Below are 18,822 nucleotides of genomic sequence, written 5' to 3'. Positions count from 1 at the left end.
AACAGTTTGCTTAACAATAATAATGGATACTTATTAAGTACTTACTATGTATTAAGATCTTTATATGTATCATGTCATTTCACTATCACAACTCTGTGTGATTAGTAGTTTTAGTATTTCACAGATGAGGAAATGAAGGTTTAGAGAAGCTGTGAATCTGCACAAGGTCATTCACTACTAAGTGGCAGTGGTTCACACTGGAGCCTGCATTAGAATCTACTAGAGGGCTTCTTAAAACCCAGATGGCTGGGTTCCACTCCTAGAGTTTCTGATTCAGTCCAACTGGGGTGGGGCCCAAGAAGTTACATCTCTAACAAGTTTCCAGGTGATGCTACTGCTCCAGGGATCACACTGGGAGAACCATTGGTAAGTGGTAAAGTTGGGATTTGGTCTCAAACCTATTGGTCTTAGAGCTTGACCTCTCAACCATGACACTGTGCTTCCTATAAGAATAGCCTTCAATAGAGTGAAGTGAGGAGCAGAGTAGGCAGAGTTAGGAAGCTTTCGTGTGAGCTGCTTTTGAAAAAGGCAAAACAAGGTTGGGGAGGTAGCACAGAGCAGCCAAAGCTGTTGTTCCCAGGCTTTAGTGTACAAAGAATCACCTGGTATGCTTGTTAAACAAGCAGATTTCCTGTTTCATTCCCTTCTTCCCAAATCTGGGATGGGGCCCAGGCAAGGCATCTGCATTTTAAACAGATAGTCAGGGTGATTCTAAAGTTAGTGGTCTGGAGACCACACACAGAAATACCAACCCAGCAATATATCCAAGGGATGCCAAATAAAAGTCCAGGTGGCTGACCGGGCATGGTGGCTCATGCCTGTAATCCCAGCACTTTGGGAGGCTGAGGCGGGCAGATCACCTGAGGTCAGGAGTTAGAGACCAGCCTGGCCAACATGGTGAAACCTTGTCTCTACTAAAAATACAAAAAATTAGCCAGGCGTGGTGGCACATGCCTGTAATCCCAGCTACTCAGGAGGCTGAGGCAGGAGAAACGCTTGAACCCAGGAGGCAGAGGTTGCAGTGAGCCGAGATCGCACCACTGCACTCCAGCCTAGGCGACAGCGCAAGACTCTGTTTTAAAAAAAAAAAAAAAAAAAAAGTCCAGGTGGTTATGAAGAAAACAGACTTGACCTAAAGTTAAAGGGTGAGCATCAGGCCCAAACTGAAAGGGCCTCTACCTTTCTAGGGAAAGGAAAGGGAAGTAGAACTTACTATATATCTGTATATATCTGCTCGATGTGATGCTCTGTACTCTTTGCAAAGACCATGTGAGATGACTATTATTGTATCCTTTCTAAAGAGGAGACAAAGGAGACTTGCAGAACTGAAAAGTAACTTGTCAAGTGTCCTAGTTGACTGGGTAGAGCTGGAATTTGACCCCAAGTCCATTTTGCCTCAAACCCCTGCTTTGCCTACTGCAACAATCTGCCTTATGAATCATGGTCCACAGCAGGCCATGGAGCTAAGTGAAAACATGCTCAGACAGTAGCTGTGATCTTCTGTAGTGGCAGGACCATGCCATGCTCACTGCTGTTTCATCAGCATCTAGAGAAATACTTGTTGCATACGCTGCGGTCAAAAAATATTTTGTGAGTGAATGAATGAAAGTTTGGAGGCAGGCGGGTCACCTGAAGTCAGGAGTTTGAGACCACCTTGGCCAACATGATGAAACCCTGTTTCTACTAAAAGTACAAAATTAGCCAGGTGTGGTGGTGCATGTCTGTAGTCCCAGCTACTTGGGAGGCTGAGGCAGGAGAATTTCTTGAACCTGGGAGGCAGAGGTTGCAGTGAGCTGAGATCGAGCAGCTGCACTCCAGCCTGGGTGACAAGAATGAAACTTCACCTCAAAAAAAAAAAAGTGTGGGACAAGAGAAGTAGTTCTTCCTCTGGAAATAGAAGCAGAGAGAGTTTGTTCTGGTATTTTGAGCTGGTATCAAGCTAACTGGGTGAAATAGGGCACCTGTACATTGCCTGCCGCCAAGCAGTTTAAGCAGTAATAAGATGGTGGTGTATTTTGAAATAATACAGGTCGTTAGAGGGGGAGTGAGATGGAACAAAGATGAACTCCTGATCTTTAGAAGAGAAATTCTGCCCACTAACCTGAGGTGATGACCCTGGGAAATTATCTAAGAAAATCCGTGATGTTGATGAGTACCTAGCCAGGGTACTTGTGTTAGAAATTTCTTTATTTAGAACTTCAAATATCAGGCCGAGGGCGGTGGCTCATGCCTGTAATCCCAGCACTTTGGGAGGCCGAGGCGAGTGGATCACTTGAGGTCAGGAGTTCAAGACCAGCCTGGCCAACATGGTGAAACCCTATCTCTACTAAAAATGCAAAAATTAGCCAGGCGTGGTGGCGTGTTCCCAGGTGATGCTGCTGCTGCTACTAGTCCTGGGACCACACTTTGAGAACCACAGCATAAGAGCAACTGTCGGCAGTGGTTAGAAGGAGTGGTAGGGAGATTATCCAATATCATAATTGTTGGAGCATTGTACTGTTAGCAGAAAAGCTCGGAGAATTTTTAAGAATCTTGCTGTTTGATTACCATTTAAGAAAACAAGAAAAACGTTACTTTTTTGAAGGGTTTGTTCAAGAGTTTCAAGAAGGGTTTGGTCAAGAAGGGTTTGGTTTCAAGAGTTTCAAGAAGGGTTTGGTTTCAAGGGTAGTAAGCAATTTACCTGTTTGTGGCACTGTCTTGAGCGTGCCCTCAAAAAAGACAAAACATAGCAGAATTTGGTATTTGATAATGCTCTTCAAGATTATAGTTTTTTGTTTGTTTTTCTTTTGCATTTTTAGTGGAGCTGGTTTCGCCATGTTGGCCAGGCTGGTCTTGAACTCCTGGACTCAAGTGATCTGCCCATCTCAGCCTCCCTAAGTATTGGGATTACAGGCATGAGCCACTGTGCCTGGGCTAGATTATAGCTATAACTGGACTCTTACCATCTCCTACACTAGCCATATTTTGTGACATAATATAATTGCCTAAAATGTGTTTTACAAATTTAGAACTGCCCAAACAGGGGCTGGGGTACAAATTCTAGAAGAGGTAATGACAAACTCTGCCCATAGCTCTTAGCTTTTTGACCTTGTTTGTGAGGTCACAAGGGTGATGAAACTTCAAGAGAAAGAACAGAATAAATCAAAAAAGCAATCAGAATTGGCACCTTTGGTCTTAGCTAGTTCAGCTGTGGAGCTGTGCACATACACAGTGTTGTATGTATTCTGATGTATGGAGAATAAATCCTGTCTTGACATAAAGGAAAAGTCCAGGAGATTGTTTCATAGGTTCCTTTTCATTAAAACTGCCTTTCTTTTCTCTCTTTCTTTCTTTCTTTTTTTTTTTTTTTTTTGACAGGTTGTTGCTCTGTCACCCAGGCTGGAGTGCAGTGTTGCAATCACAGCTCACTGCAGTCTTAACCTCCCAGGCCCAAGCAATCCTCCCAATTCAGCCTCCCAAGTAGCTTGGACCACAGGCATGTGCCACCATGCCTGGCTATTTTTTGTATTTTTTGTAGAGATGGGGTTTCACTATGCTGCCCAGGCTGGTCTCAAATTCCTGGGCTCGAGCCATCTATCCACCTTAGCTTCCCAAAGTGCTGGGATTACAGGCATGAGCCACTGTACCCGGCCCTAAACTGACTTTTCTTAAAGGGAATCTCGGTTCTGATTTTCTACTTTCCTTTTCAAAAAGGAAGTTTGTATTATCTGTTTCCACAGTGTGTAGAATTTCCCTGACTACATTTTTCAAGAGCCGCCTTAATGAATCTGCCTTATTCATGTATCATCTGTGATGTAATTTACTTAATAATTTTTCTTTACATATACTCACTGTTCTAAAACTTTAATGTATTTTAAAAAGCAAACATCAATCACTATCATTTACAGAAAATAGTATCATTAGCTAGTATCAATGGCTAGTGATAAGCAGAAGGTAACTACAAAGTTTATATAAAACTACGTAAATTGTATAAAATAAATATGTAACTATAAGATTTTAAAAGCTTAACTTGTGCCACCTTTTTTGCACATCAGTTATACAAAAAACAGTACTAGTTGCCATAATTACTGGGTGTTTAATAATAGTTTAAAGACAAGAATTCATATTAGCATATAGTTTTCTAGCAGGTACCAACAAGGTAGAAGAAAGAGTGGTGAGTTTGATTTGCACTCAAACATCATCGTAAATTGGTTGTATGACATTGGGTAAGATGCTTAACTTCGCTGAGCCTCCATTTGCCCATCCATGAAATGATAAGTCTACTTTCACCTGGCTCCCTCATAGGGTTGATGCAAAGATTAAGTGAAATACATGTGTTTTGTGAATTGTGTGTATTTCTAAGGTACTGTTTAAATGCCTTAAAATAGCCACAATCCAAGCCTTGTTAATAGCCATAATCAAAGATGATCAATCACTATTTTATTGTTGCTTGAATCTGAAGCAAATACCAAAAAATGCCTAACATACCCCACAGGAGTGTGAATTTAAATGTAACGTGGTTGGTGATTACCTCCTGTTTGGCTGTATGGCAGGTGTGTGTTTAACTCTTTAAACAACTGCCAAACTGCTTTCCAAAGCGATTGTACCACTTTAAATTCCTATCTGCAGTTTATGAGCATTCCAGTTGCTCTGCATTCTCACCATCACTTGGTATGGTCAATTAAAAAACATTTTTTAGCCATTCTAGTGTGTATGAAGTGTTATCTCATTGTGGTTTTCGTTTGTATTTCCCTAATGACTAATGTTATTGAGGATCTTCTCTTGTGTTTATTTGCCATCCTTGTATTTATTTTCTTTAGTGAAATGTCTGTTCGATATTTTTGCTTTACTTAACTGGGTGGTGGGTTGTTCATCTTACTGAGGTTTGAGAGTTCTTTATACATTCTAGATACAAGTCCTATATTTTGCAAATATTTTCTCCCAGTCTATGACTCACCTTTTCATTTTTGTAAAAATGTCTTTTGAAGAGCAAACGTCATGAGTCTCACAGGCTGCATTTAAGGTGTCACCCCAGGCTCAGTTCTCATCTGGAGGTTAACTGTTGTTAGATCTGCTTCCAAGCTCACTCAGGTTGTTAGCAGAATTTATTTCCCTGTGACTGTAAGATCAAGGGGTGAGCTTCTTACCAGTTGTCGGCCAGAGGCCACCCTCAGCTCCTAGAGGCCACCTGCAGGTCCTTGCCATGTGGCCCTCTCCATAGGCCCTTTCACAACATGGCAGCTTGCTTCTTCAAAGCCACCAGTGCAGAAAGACAGTAAGTCTGCTAGCAAGATGGACCCTTTTTGTTTCTTTTTGTGTTTGTTGTTTTTGTTTTTTTTTGACAAAGTTTTATTCTTGTTGCCCAGGCTGGAATGCAGTGGTGTGATCTCGGCTCACTGCAACCTCTGCCTCCCGGGTTCAAGAGATTCTCCTGCCTCAGCCTCCCAAGTAGCTGGGATTATAAGCGTCCGCCACCACGCCAGGCTAATTTTTTGTATTTTTAGTAGATACGGAGTTTCAGCATGTTGGCCAGGCTGGTCTCAAACTTCTGACCTCAGGTAATCCACCCACCTCGGCCTCCCAAAGTGCTGGGATTACAAGTGTGAGCCACCACGCCTGGCCAAGATGGAGTCTTATAATGTAACATAATCATGGGAATAATGTCTACCACCTTTCCCATATTCTACTGATTAGAAGCAAGTTACAGGTCCCACACGCACTTCAAGGGGCGGGAATTACACAAAGGCATGGGCACCAGGAGGCAGAGATCATTAGAAGCCACCTTAACGTCTCTTCACGATAGCCATGCAATAGTTGTACTCTGACATCTTTTTTTGTTTTCAATTGGCTCCTGGTCATTGCCAAACCTCCAGCTTCACAGGTCAGTGGTATCTCACATAGATGCTCTGGAATCTCACATAGATGCTCTGGAGAGTCCCCAGATGCCTAAAAGCATATCCAGAAAAATCTCAAACAAAAGATTAAAACAGATCAACATACGAACTAAAAAGCCATACTCTGTTTTTTTTTAAAGCTTTATTATAGAGTATTTCAAACACACACAGAAGTAGAACAATATAATGAACCTTCCTGTGCCTGTCACTCATACCTAACAACCACTAACCCATGGCCAGTCTTGCACCATGCACACCTCTGTCTACTCTGTCCTCTTGAATGATTTGAAACAAAATCCCAGACTTCCTAGAATTCTGTGTATATGTCTGAAAAATAAGAACTCTGGTTTTATTAAACATAACCACTGTATCATGATCTTACCTGAAAAAACAATAATTCCTTGATATCACCAAATATTGTGTTCCAATTTCTAATTATCTTATGTCATCATTTATATATAGCTTGTTTGAACCCAGTAATGTCCATACTTTACAGTAGGTTGATATGTTTTTTAAATCTCTTTCAATCTGCAGATCCCCCTTTCATTTCTCTTTTTCTTTCTCTCTCTCTCTTTTTTGCCTTGAAGTTTATTTGTTGAAGAGATGAAAGATCAGGGTCCTTTTTTGGCAGGGAGGGGAGTCCTGGAGAATTTCCCACAGTCTGGAAATTGCTGACACACCACAATTTTTAAAAGTGAGCTTATTGCAAAATCAACTTTGTAAATACTCTTCAGATTTACTAAATGGCCTTTTTCTCAGTAATTACGTCTTCTTTCTTTACTTTTCTTTCCTCCCTGCTTCCTGAATTCATTTCTCTTGATCACCTCTGAATCAATAACAAAAAGTTTTACAAAACTGCCATCTGCTTTCCCCTGGGGTTTATATCTTAAAACAAATTTTCCTCAATTGAATTCACATTGAATAAGAACATTGAAAGCAAGGCTCCCTCATTAGACAGTTTGTTATTTCAAAGCATTTTCTATTTACTGTGCCTTATTTAGAATACAGTATAATCCTACGAAGGCAATTCTGTTTGTTCAAATTTGTGTATAATTGGAAATAATTGCAATTCCCTATCTGACATAAAGTCTCTCAACTTTTTTTATTAGAGAAATTTAATTTATTAGAAACATTGTATCATCTGAATCTATTAATGTAACATTTCTTTATGTTCCAAATTAATGAGGTTGCATTGCATCAAGAAATAATCACAATTTTAAATCTAAGTCTTAAAGATCATTTAACAGAAGTTGGCATTGATTTCTTTTTTTTTAATTTATTTTTATAACATCAATGTAATACATGCATATATATATATATATAATTTGAGACACGGTCTATCTCTGCCACCCAGGCTGGAGTGCAGTGGCGCAATCAGCTCATTACAGCCTCTGCCTCCTGAATTCAAGTGATTCTACTGCCTCAGCCTCCCGAGTAGCTAGTATTGCAGGCGCCTACCACCATATCTGGCTAATTTTTGTATTTTTAGTAGAAACAGGGTTTCACCATGTTGGCCAGGCTGGTCTGGAGCTCCTGACCTCAAGTGATCCACCCCTGCCTCAGCCTCCCAAAGTGCGTGGATTACAGGCTTGAGCCACCACGCCCGACTATTTTTAAAAGTCAGTAGTACTCCCAGCTTATAAAGAAAACTAGCGGTCCCTTTCTCCACCTTCTTCACCCCTGATTCTTATTCCCTGTAGGCACTCAACACTTGACAGTCAACTTTCCATAATGTTGTTGACATCTCTCATCCATTGTCATTGCCTTTCTTGTTTTCTCTGCCCTTGGGAGGATTATATCTTTTTAACTTAACTTTTAACTTTAACTTTTAACTCTTAACTCTGTAACTTTTAACTCTTAGTAATTGTTGTGGTGTTTCTGGGAGAAAGTAGAGATAACGTGTATGTTCAGTTCACCATATTTAACTGATGGTCTTTGTATTTCCTTTTAAAGAACATTATTAGCTCACGCCTGTAATCCCAGCACTTTGGGAGGCTGAGGTGGGCAGATCACAAGGTCAGGAGTTTAAGACCAGCCTGGCCACCATGGTGAAACCCTGTCTCTACTAAAAATACAAAAATTAGCTGGATGTGGTGCTGAGTGCCTGTAATCCCAGCTACTTGGGAGGCTGAGGCAGGAGAATTGCTTGAACCCGGGAGGTGGAGGTTGCAGTGAGCCGAGATTGCGCCACTGCACTCCAGCCTGGGCGACAGAGCAAGACTCTGTCTCAAAAAGAAAAAAAAAAAAAGAAAACAAAACAAAAAACACTATTGTGGCCACATATGTCTCTTTCCTTCTCACTGCAAGAATAAAATGTCTCTATGTTGTTTGTAGCCGTGGAGATGAGGTGACAAGGGTGCTTAGAATGAGAGCACTTTGATATGAGAAACTACTTCTTTCTCCTGTCATCCATTTTTGAATCTTCTTGGATTTTCACATTCTAGTTCCTTTGTTGAGAGTCTAGAAAGGTGTCAAGGTTGGCAAAATACATAGAATTTTCTATATAAATGTAGGAGGCATCTTCCAGAGTATCATGATGGGGATATAACAGAGCTGCAAATTCCTTCCTCCAACCAGTTAAAAAGAATAATTTTGTGACTTGCTTTGTCTACCAAATTGATGGAAGTCTATACCCAATTTCTCTCTCTGACTTGAAGGGGATGGGTCTTTGGCCTGGCTGAGCAATAGTGTTATCCTGGTCTCCTGGTTCCTGGAGGTGCTGTACTGGAGTGTGTCCCTCTTCCTCTTGGAACAGCACTTTTTAGAGCACTAGATGCCACTGTCTGTGTGACCTCTTCACTTTTGACCTTTCTCCCTAGGAAGGACTATAGTGTTGGTTGTTCATCTTCAGCCCTGAGCACCACTTCTACATGCAACATTACATCCTGACTCTCCTCCCTTTGAGGCGTATGTCCCTAATCTCTTATTATACCAAAGAGGTTAGGGAGTGGCCTTGCAGTGGTATGCTAGTAAAGGTTTAACAGCTGGTCCTCTAGCGGGAAATAAGCCCTGATTTGTAGCATTTGCCAATTTCTGTCGTGGAAGCACTCTACCGTGGCTGACTTCAGGCTACCAACGTGACCTGGAGTTGGGAAGAAAGGTTGTAAGGTGAGCCATGTGAACAGATTCCAGTACATCGTTGCCTTTGAGAACAGGGACTTGGGGTCTTCATTCAGGACTGCCACACCCAAGGATGAAGCCATTTGCCTTTTCCATTGAGCTCCTCAGTTACTCCTGCCTACGTGTTCCAGCTGGGCTGACTCTGCCGGCTCAGGCACCTAGACTCCACTCTGGGTCAAGAGAACTCCTCAGTGCTCTGTGTTTGTCTCTTCTGTTGGCTAAAATAGTGTGTTCCCTGGTTTGATCTTAATTTTGTTATGTTTTTGCTCCGCTTTGATGTCTTCAGAAGAACCCCTTTAAAATCAATTTCGTGCACTGATATGAAACTGATGGTATGTAGAGATTGTGTCTTATCCAGAAAGTTTCTTATGACTGATAGAAGGTAACTGGGATTCCTCATTCTGCAGTTCTGTTAACAGTGTTTTCTTTCTCCCACAGCTGACAGGCCTGTCAGAGTATACGCCGATGGAATATTTGACCTCTTCCACTCAGGTCACGCAAGAGCCCTTATGCAAGCAAAAACACTGTTTCCCAACAGCTACTTGTTGGTAGGAGGTAAGAAGTGCATTTTCTTTTTGTCTAGAAAACTCTTTTATTATATGCTTTCTGAAAAGAGCCCCTTTCAGAGTTCCATCAGTAAAAATCTCACATTGTTAATGCTTCCAATTCAGCCCATACTGGCTCGCTTGTTCACTGCCTGAAATTTAAAATGATGTTTGAAAAACCATAGGGGAAGTTACATCATGGGATTGTATAACCCTGATCCTCAGAGAGAGATGGACTGATAGTACCACCAAGGGTAAATGCTTCATGTTTTCCATTAATGCCTTTCTCCTAGTGTTTAAGGCTTGATCCAAATTATGTTCCTAAAATTTTCTAGAGGGATAAGAGAAGCAATATTATTCTGATTTCAAATCTCAAAGAACTAAAGGGAGTTAGGATGATGAAGAACAAACAAGGTCATTATCTATTTCTTTTGTGTGACCCGCAGCACTTAAGACAATGTTGTGCTAACACTAGTGGCTTGTAACAGCCCCACTTAGTTGAATTTGTAGCAGTGTGTTAAAGACATGGAGATTTATATACCGAGGTAATCTTGGTTCACAACGAAGGGACCAATTTACTCGCTAAGTCTATGGAAAGAGAAGGATCATTAGATGTGGACTGAAATTTTCCTCCTCCAGGAGGCCTAACTATTTCTTTTTGGCTAAAAGGGATAGTACCTGACTAGGAAGACCTGTATTTCACTTGTGCAGCTTCTGGAAGCAGCATATTCATTCAGAGTAATCAGTTTTTGTGGCATATAAACTAGGCACCATCAAGTCTTACACCTCTACTGGGGGAAAAAAGTACTGGTAAGAGACTACATAACTGTTTTTTAAAGAATTTTGTTACCTTCTGCAATTAAAAACCACTTTGTTTGTTTGTTTGTTTGTTTGAGACGGAATCTCACTCTGTCGCCCAACTGGAGTGCAGTGGTGCAATCTTGACTCACTGCAACCTCTGCCTCCCGGGTTCAAGTGATTCTCCCGCCTCAGCCTCCTGCATAGCTGGGATTACAGGCATGTACCACCACGCCCAGCTAATTTTTTTTGTATTTTTAGTAGAGATGGGGTTTTGCCGTGTTGTCCAGGCTGGTCTTGAACTCCTGACCTCAGGTGATCCACCCACCTCAGCCTCCCAAAGTGCTGGCATTACAGGCGTGAGCCACCGTGCCCAGCCAAAAACCACTTGTTGGACATTTAAGAGGAACTCTTCTGCAGATTTTGCCAAGGGTGGTGACCACAGGACCATTGAATGGAGTTCTTTCCAGAAGGAGGAAATGGTGAAAGGCAATGGTTACTGGGCAAGTCATGCAGAGGGAACCCAAAACAGGCAGAGAACCCAACCCTTGCTTACTTCCCTTTAGCCTGAAAACCATTCCTTGAGCGAGCACTACCACCTGGAGTCTGGTCCTAGGCTACTGGGGCCCTGGAGAGACCTCTGCAGTGTTTGGGCTTTGGTCATTTGGGTGGCCTAAGTTTGGAGGTGGTTAGGTGTGGGTCACAGTTAACAGGAACACTAGCTGTGGCCCTGGGTTATCACATCCAAGGTAAGATCAAAGGAAATGTGTAGCTTTCAGTACGTTCTTGTAAATTGGAGGAGGCAGTCAGTTAATATCAGCAGCTCTCTAGGTCATTAGGCAACAATGGTTTCACTGACTCACTGATTTCTTCATCTGACAACTTTCTTTTTTTTTTTTTTTTTTTGAGATGGAGCCTTGCTCTGTCACCCAGGCTGGAGCACAATGGCACGATCTCGGCTCACTGCAACCTCCGCCTCCCAGGTTCAAGTGATTCTCCTGCCTCAGCCTCCCAAGTAGCTGGGATTACAGGCGCGTGCCACCATGCCGGGCTAATTTTTGTATTTTTAGTAGAGACGGGGTTTCACCATGTTGGTCAGGCTGGTCTTCAACTCCTGACCTCATGATCCACCCGCCTCAGCCTCCCAAAGTGCTGGATTACAGGCACATGCCACCATGCCCGGCTACTTTTTTGTATTTTTAGTAGAGACAGCATTTCACCATGTTGGCCAGGTCTCGAACTCCTGGCCTCAGGTGATCCACCCACCTCAGCTTCCCAAAGTGTTAGGATTACAGGCGTGAGCCACCGCTCCCGGCCCCTCCATCTAACAACTCTTTATTGAACTCTTACTATGTGCCAGGCATTTTTCTGTACACTGGGGATGCAGCCATGAACAAAACAGACTGTCTATGTCCTCAGAGAACTTGGAGTCTGAGGGAGAGGCAGTCATTGCCCACTAAACAAGTAAATATGTAGTAGTGGTACTATGAAGAAATATAGGAAAAGAGAAAAGAGTGACTGGGCGGAGGAAGGAGGGATGTTTTAGGTATAAAGATCAGGGAAGACCTCTCTGAGGAGGTGACATTTGTGCAGAGACCTGAATGAAATAAAAGCACTCAAAAGCCAGAACATCCAGTCTTCCTTGTGCAGGATTCTCACCAGTCAAGACGACAGTGTGAGGCAAGCAGAGAAGACATGGTGACATGTTAGTTTTTTGATTTGTGTATCTTAAGGAGGCTTTCCATAAAAGCACAGATGATTCAGTACTCAGGGAAATTAATATGGGCAGAAGTTTGGAGCCAAGAAATAAAGCAGAAGAGAAGGAGAAAAATTTCAATAAGAAATCCTGGACTTTTTAGCAGCTATAGCAAAGGGGGCCACACAGTCATTCTATCACTCTCAAACTCTAGAAGCTGAATTGTACCATCAGGAAGAACTAGTTTTTCCTGCCTGAGTTCTGAGATAACTGTTTCAGAGGGTCACTGTGTAAGGGGCATTGAGTAATCCAAAGAACGATGTCCTCTATAGTAGGTTTACACAGAATTTCAGATATTCCCTTAATGGCTATTACATGGGTTGTGGAAGTCAAGGGCATATTGAACTACTTGGATGACCATGAGACTGTATCCTTTGGTAAGTGACAAGGACTGGAGTACAGGAAGAAAATAAAACAATACAGCATCAAGCTATAAAGAAATAGTACGTAGACTTCTGGGAACAGTGACAGAGTAAGAGTGAAAGCTGGGCATGGTGGTGCATGCCTGTAGTGCCAGCTACCCAGGAGACTGAGGCAAGAGGATCACCTGGACCCAGGAGTTCAAGGGTATAGTGAGCTATGATCGTACCTGTGCATAGCTATTGCATTCCAGCCTGCACAACACAGTGAGACTTCATCTCTAAAACAAACAAGAAAAACACCAACCATGGGCAACACAAATAATAATAAATAATTTCAGTCTGTTCTTTTCTCTGTAGATTTCTTATTCTTATCATCTCATTTAAAATAATCGAATTGTAATACTATGAAATATCTTCTAACCACTCTGCTAATAAAATTCAGTGACATCCTGGCTGGGCGCAGTGGCTCACACCTGTAATCCCAGCACTTTGGGAGGCTGAGTTGGGTGAATCATCTGAGGTCAGGAGTTTGAGACCAGCCTGGCCAATGTGGTGAAACCCTGTCTCTACTAAAAATACAACAAAAAATTAGCCTGGCATGGTGCTGCACGCCTGTAGTCCCAGCTACTTGGGAGGCTGAGGCAGGAGGATTGCTTGAACCTGGGAGGCGGAGGTTGCAGTGAGCCGAGATCGTGCCACTGCACTCCAGTCTGGACCACAGAGTGAGATTCTGTCTCAAAAAAAAAAAAAATTCAGTGACATCCTGTATTTCATATGTCTCCATTAATTTAATATTTGATCCCAAGTCTGTTAAATGGAATCTCTAACCTCCTGTGTATAGGCAGACTGCTATGGGGGCGTGGTATAAGAGCTCAAATCCCAAGAGTGGCATTGCTGTCTGGGTGTGATTTCCCAAATGGTGAATGCCTCTTGGTAAAATTGTAAACAAAACAAAGTGCAATCTTCCTTTGATGTACATAGTAATTGCCTTCCTCTAAAATTCTGTGTCTATCATAACTGTTGCAGAAATACTTTGTGATTGTATGCAAAACAAAGGCAGATTCTAGACTCAAATAATTTTATTTTTCTAAGTTTTTTATTTAATCATTTTTTTTTTTTTTGGAGATAGGGTCTTGCTCTGTCTCCCAGGCTGAAGTGCAGTGGAGCAATCACAGCTCACTGCAGCCTCAAACTCCCGGGCTCAAGTGATCCTCCCATCTTAGCCTCCCAAGTAGCTGGGACTATAGGCACATGCCACCATGCCTGGCTAATTTTTCTGTTTTTGTTTATTGTAGAGATGGGATTTCACTATGTTGCCCAGGCTGGTCTCAAACTCTTGGGCTCAAGTGATCCTCTGGCCTAGGTGTCCCAAAATGCTGGGATTACAGGCATGAGCTAGCACACTCAACCTCAAATAATTTTAAATATTATGCAGGGACTTTCAAAAATCTTGCAGGGATGTGGGAAAATTCTCATGCGGAGCTGCCACATGCATTGCAAGATGACTAGCTTCATTGGCCCCTGCCCACTGAATGCCGGTAGCTGCCTCCAACCATTATGACAATTAAAGATGGCCCACAGATTTCCAAAATGCTTCCTAGAGAATGATGAAATCCTTGTTGAGGACCACTGTCTTAGACTAGGAGTCTTGAAATTTTGTTCCCCACAATCTCTAAAAGAATTTTGAAAAATCTGTATACCTTCTTATACAGTTTAAAGCAGATGTCTAAAATTTATATATCAGGCCGGGTGCAGTGGCTCACGCCTGTAATCCCAGCACTTTTTGAGGCCGAGGCAGGCAGATCACATGAGGTCAGGAGTTCTAAACCAGCCTGGCCAACATGGTGAAACCCCATCTCTACTAAAAATACAAAAATTAGCTGGGTATGGTGGCAGGTGCCTGTAATCCCAGCTACTCAGGAGGCTGAGGCACTAGAGTCACTTGAACCTGGGAGGTGGAGGTTTCAGGCAGCTGAGATTGTACCACTGCACCCCAGCCTGAGCGACAGAGCGAGACGCCATCTCAAATAAATAAATAAATAAATAAAATAAGTAAATAAAATTTAGATATCTGCTTCTTAATTTAAGTAGTTATAAAAGATGTAAATTCTGGAATATTGTATTAACCTTTTTAAAAATTAATAAACTTTATTTTTTAGAGAAGTTTTAGGTTCACAGAAAAATTGACTGGAAAGTACAGCGAATCCTTGTATACTCCTTTCCCGCACAGGCACAACTTCCCCTACTATGAATATCCTGCCCCAGCCTGATGCATTTGTTACAATCCATTAGGCTACATTGACACATCATTATCACCTCAAGTCCATAGTTTACATTAGGGTTCACTCTTAATGTTATACCTTCTATGGGTTTGGATAAAATTTTACATTGTCCAAACTCATAGATGTACATTGTATAATGACAGGTATCCACAATGATAGTATCATACAGATACTATTTTTACTGCCCTAAAAATCCTCTATGCTCTACCTATTCATCTCTTCCTCCCTGTAACCCCTGACAACCACTGTTCTTTTTAGTGTAGTTTTACTTTTTCTAGAACATCATATAATTAGAATTATACAGCATGTAGCTTTTTCAGACTGGCTTCTTTTACTTCATAATATTCAATTAATGCTCCTCAATGTCTTTTCATGGCTTGCTAGCTCATTTCTTTTTGGCGCTGAATAATGTTCCATTGTCTGGATGTACCACAGTTTATCCATTCATCTGCCAAAGGACATCTTAGTGGCTTCCGCATTTTGGCAAATATGAATAAAGTTGCTATAAGCATCCATGTGGAGGTTTTTGTATGGACATACATTTTCAGTTCATTTGGATAAATACCAAGGAGTGTGATTGCTAGACTGCATGGTAGGAATATGTCTAGTTTTGTAAGAAACTGCCAAACTGTTTTCCAAAGTGGCTGTACCAGGAGTGGGTATAGCTCAGAGGTAGAGCATTCAACTGCAGATCGAAGTGTCTGTACCATTTTGCATTCCCACCAGCAATAAATAAGAGCTCCTATTGCGTCATGTCCTTGCCAGCATTTGGTGGTATCAATGTTTTGGACTTTTGCCATTCTAATAGGTGTATAGTAGGTTGTTTTAATTTTCAATTTCCTAGTGACATATGATATTGAACATTTTTCATGTGCTTCCTGGCCATCTGTAGATCTTCTTTGGAGAGGTACCTGTTAAGGTCTGTAGCCCATTTTTTAAAATCCAGCTGTTTTTTTTCTTATTGTTGAGTTTTAGAGTTCTTCGTATATTTTGGGTAACGGTCCTTTATCAGTTGTATCATTTTCAAATATTTTTCTCCCAGTCTATGTCTTTTTTTTTTTTTTTTTCGAGAAAGAGTTTCGCTCTGTTGCCCGGGCTGCAGTGCAGTGGCACGATCTTGGCTTACTGCAACCTCTGCCTCCTGGGTTCAAGCAATTCTTGTGCCTCAGCCTCCCGAGTACCTGGGATTACAGGCATGTGCCACCACACCTGGCTAATTGTTGTATTTTTAGTAGAGACAGGGTTTCACCATGTTGGCCAGGCTGTTCTTGAACTCCTGACCTCAGGTGATCCACCAACCTCGGCCTCCCAAAGTGCTGGGACTACAGGCGTGAGCCACCGTGCCCGGCCCCCAGTCTATGCCTTGTTTCCTCATTCTCCTAACATTGTCTCTTGCAGAACAGAAGTTTTTAATTTTAATGAAGTCCACCTTATCAATTGTTTCTGTCACGGTTCATGCCTTTGGTGTTGTATCTAAAAAGTCACCACCATACCCAGAAGAAACCCATCTGGGTTTTCTTCTGTAGAGTTTTATAGTTTGGCATTTTACATTTACATATAGTTTGGCATTTACATTTGATTTTTGTGAAGGATGTAAGGTTATGTCTAGATTAATTTTTTTTTTTTTTGCATGTGAATGTCCATTTGTTCCATTTGTTGAAAGGTCTATGTTTGCTTGCCTTTGCTCCTTTGTCAAAGACTGGCTCTCTGTATATTTGTCTGGGTCCATTTCCGGGCTTTCTGTCTGTTCCATTGATGTATTTGTCTGTTCTTTTTGCCAGTACCACACTGTCTTGATTACTATAGCTTTATAGTAGGTTTTGAAGTCAGATAGTGTCAGTTTTCTGACACTTTCTTCTCCTTCAATATCAATTTGGTTTTTCTGGATCTTTTTCCTTTCCATATAAACTTTTATTTTTATGTATTTTTTAAGAGGCAGGGTTTTGCTCTGTCACTCTGAGGCCCTACTTGAGCTCCTGGAGGTAAAACCCACAAAAGTATTTGTCCCCTGGCTTCTTGAACTCTTAGACTTGTCCACACTGAGGTGCCAGCGATTTGTCAGTTTAAATTTTCCTGTCCCAGCACTGGTTCCTGGGGAGGTAGCTCTGCTTGTGGGTTTCTGCTCTAGTAAGCTAATATTCTCTCTATCTGCCTGTTTCTCTCTCCAATTTTGGGAGTCGTGGTTTGCCCTGTGACCTCAGTTCTCTGATGGATCTAAGAAGACCTGTAGATTTGTCAGTTTGTTCAGTTTTTACTTGTTGTCAGGACCGAGTGGCCACTTTTAAGCTCCTTGCCTACCAGACTAGAAACCAGAAATCCAATATTGACATTTTAAAACAAAATTATGGGCCAGGCGCAATGGCTCCCGCCTGTAATCCCAGCACTTTGGGAGGCCGAGGTGGGTGGATCACTTGAGGTCAAGAGTTCAAGACCAGACCAGCCTGGCCAACATGATGAAACCCCATCTCTACTAAAAATACAAAAATACTAGCCAGGCGTGCACCTGTAGTCCCAGCTACTAGGGAGGCTGAGGCGGGAGAATCGCTTGAACCCGGGAAGCGGAGTTTGCCATGAGCTGAGATCGCGCCACTGGACTCCAGCCTGGGTGACAGAGCGAGACTCCATCTCCAACAAATAAATAAATAAATACATAAATAAAAAACAAAATTGTTACCCCATCACTTTAATGCATCTATTGGCATCTAAATACTATAATGCTTTGAAATATATCATCAACAATTTACAAAACATATAACAAGCTATTTTTTAACTTTTAAATATTTATGAGTTTCATTTTTTCCCTCAAACTTATATTTTCATTCTGCTTCTCTCCCATAATTTTTCCTAATGTGATGTGTTTTAATGTTTGCAAATCTTTTAGTGATCACTGTATCATACTTCTCTGAAACAAAAATATGTATATAAATTAGAGCATAACTAACCAAAGCACCACATTATATACACTTTGATAAATAATTATTAACATAGACATAAATTTGGACAGCAATGTATCTCTTAATGAGATGAATAGTATGTACCTGGAGATGTACTTATGGATGAATATAACTGACTGCTAGAATGAGGCAGGGTTTAACATCAATTTTATCCCTATTTTTTCCTTGTCATAGTTATAAGTGCTGAAATATGTTGTTCATGCAAATGTGTAGATAGAATGGAAGCAGTTTGTTACAGTGATGCCACTCAATTCTTTGAACTTCTGAGTTATTTACCAAAAATAACAACATAATTTATTATTATTATTGCCATCAAAAGTAATTTTAATGGCCTATCAGGTGACAATTTGTTAAGATCCTCCTTCAAATTTGTTGCAAGCAATGGATTAGAAATGACCTGACCTGCAAAAGGATTTGTTGCCAAGCTATTAGAATCATTTGCTTTTTGTCTTTCTGGGAATTCTAACAAAAGGCTATATCAAGACTTATTAAACGACTCTTAATTATATCCCTTATTCTTTTACTTGAAAGCAACTTATTCAACTAGATATAGCCAGAAAGGGTTTGGGAAATGGAAATATTAGTAATTTAATTACATCATTGCCAATCAAGTAATTTTTGATAAAATGCTTTTATCATTTGCTTACAACCTTTTTTAAAAAACAAAATCTCAGGGCTACAGTTTCAGATTACTAACTTTGCAGAAAACACCATCCAACCAAATTGGCAAAACCAGTCCTCATTGTCAAACCTACTAAAAACCTACAAACCAAGAAAATGTCTTTTCAATTCAAATGTATTAATGTATTTTCAGTTCAAATGTATTAATGTATTTCAAGAAGCTTTATAAAAACCATTCAAAAATAAATGATAGAATGGATTATGTAAAATAGAATCAGTCACGATTAAAATGATGTAGATCTAATATAATAAGTTATAAACAAGACAAGACAATAAATCAATGCACTTAATTTGTAGTAATGCAATGTAATTTATACATAAAATTATGTGATATTTATAGGAAGAAGAGTATGATTTTTAAAAGGCATGTTATTCCTTCTCTAAATATTGGCACACGTGTGTGTATGAGTGTGTGTGTGTGTGTGTGTGTATATCAAATTCTAGTGTTTGC

At 40.9% G+C, this 18,822-nt stretch overlaps 1 protein-coding gene across 4 annotated transcripts in view; it reads left to right on the top strand.

Moving 5' to 3' along the window:
• Positions 1–18,822, top strand: part of PCYT1B (phosphate cytidylyltransferase 1B, choline) — a 114,745-nt gene that overhangs the window by 55,501 nt on the left and 40,422 nt on the right. For all 4 annotated transcript variants that reach the window (XM_520980.7, XM_016943245.2, XM_054677124.1 and 1 more), the window contains exon 3: positions 9,432–9,548. In XM_520980.7, coding sequence (XP_520980.3) covers positions 9,432–9,548 — 117 coding nt within the window. The remainder of the gene's footprint in view (positions 1–9,431; positions 9,549–18,822) is intronic.

This window comes from Pan troglodytes, chromosome X, assembly GCF_028858775.2.
Source record: "Pan troglodytes isolate AG18354 chromosome X, NHGRI_mPanTro3-v2.0_pri, whole genome shotgun sequence".
Taxonomy (NCBI): Eukaryota; Metazoa; Chordata; class Mammalia; order Primates; family Hominidae; genus Pan; species Pan troglodytes.
Note: the sequence above shows the minus strand (reverse complement) of the source record. Positions and strands in the feature narration are given on the sequence as shown.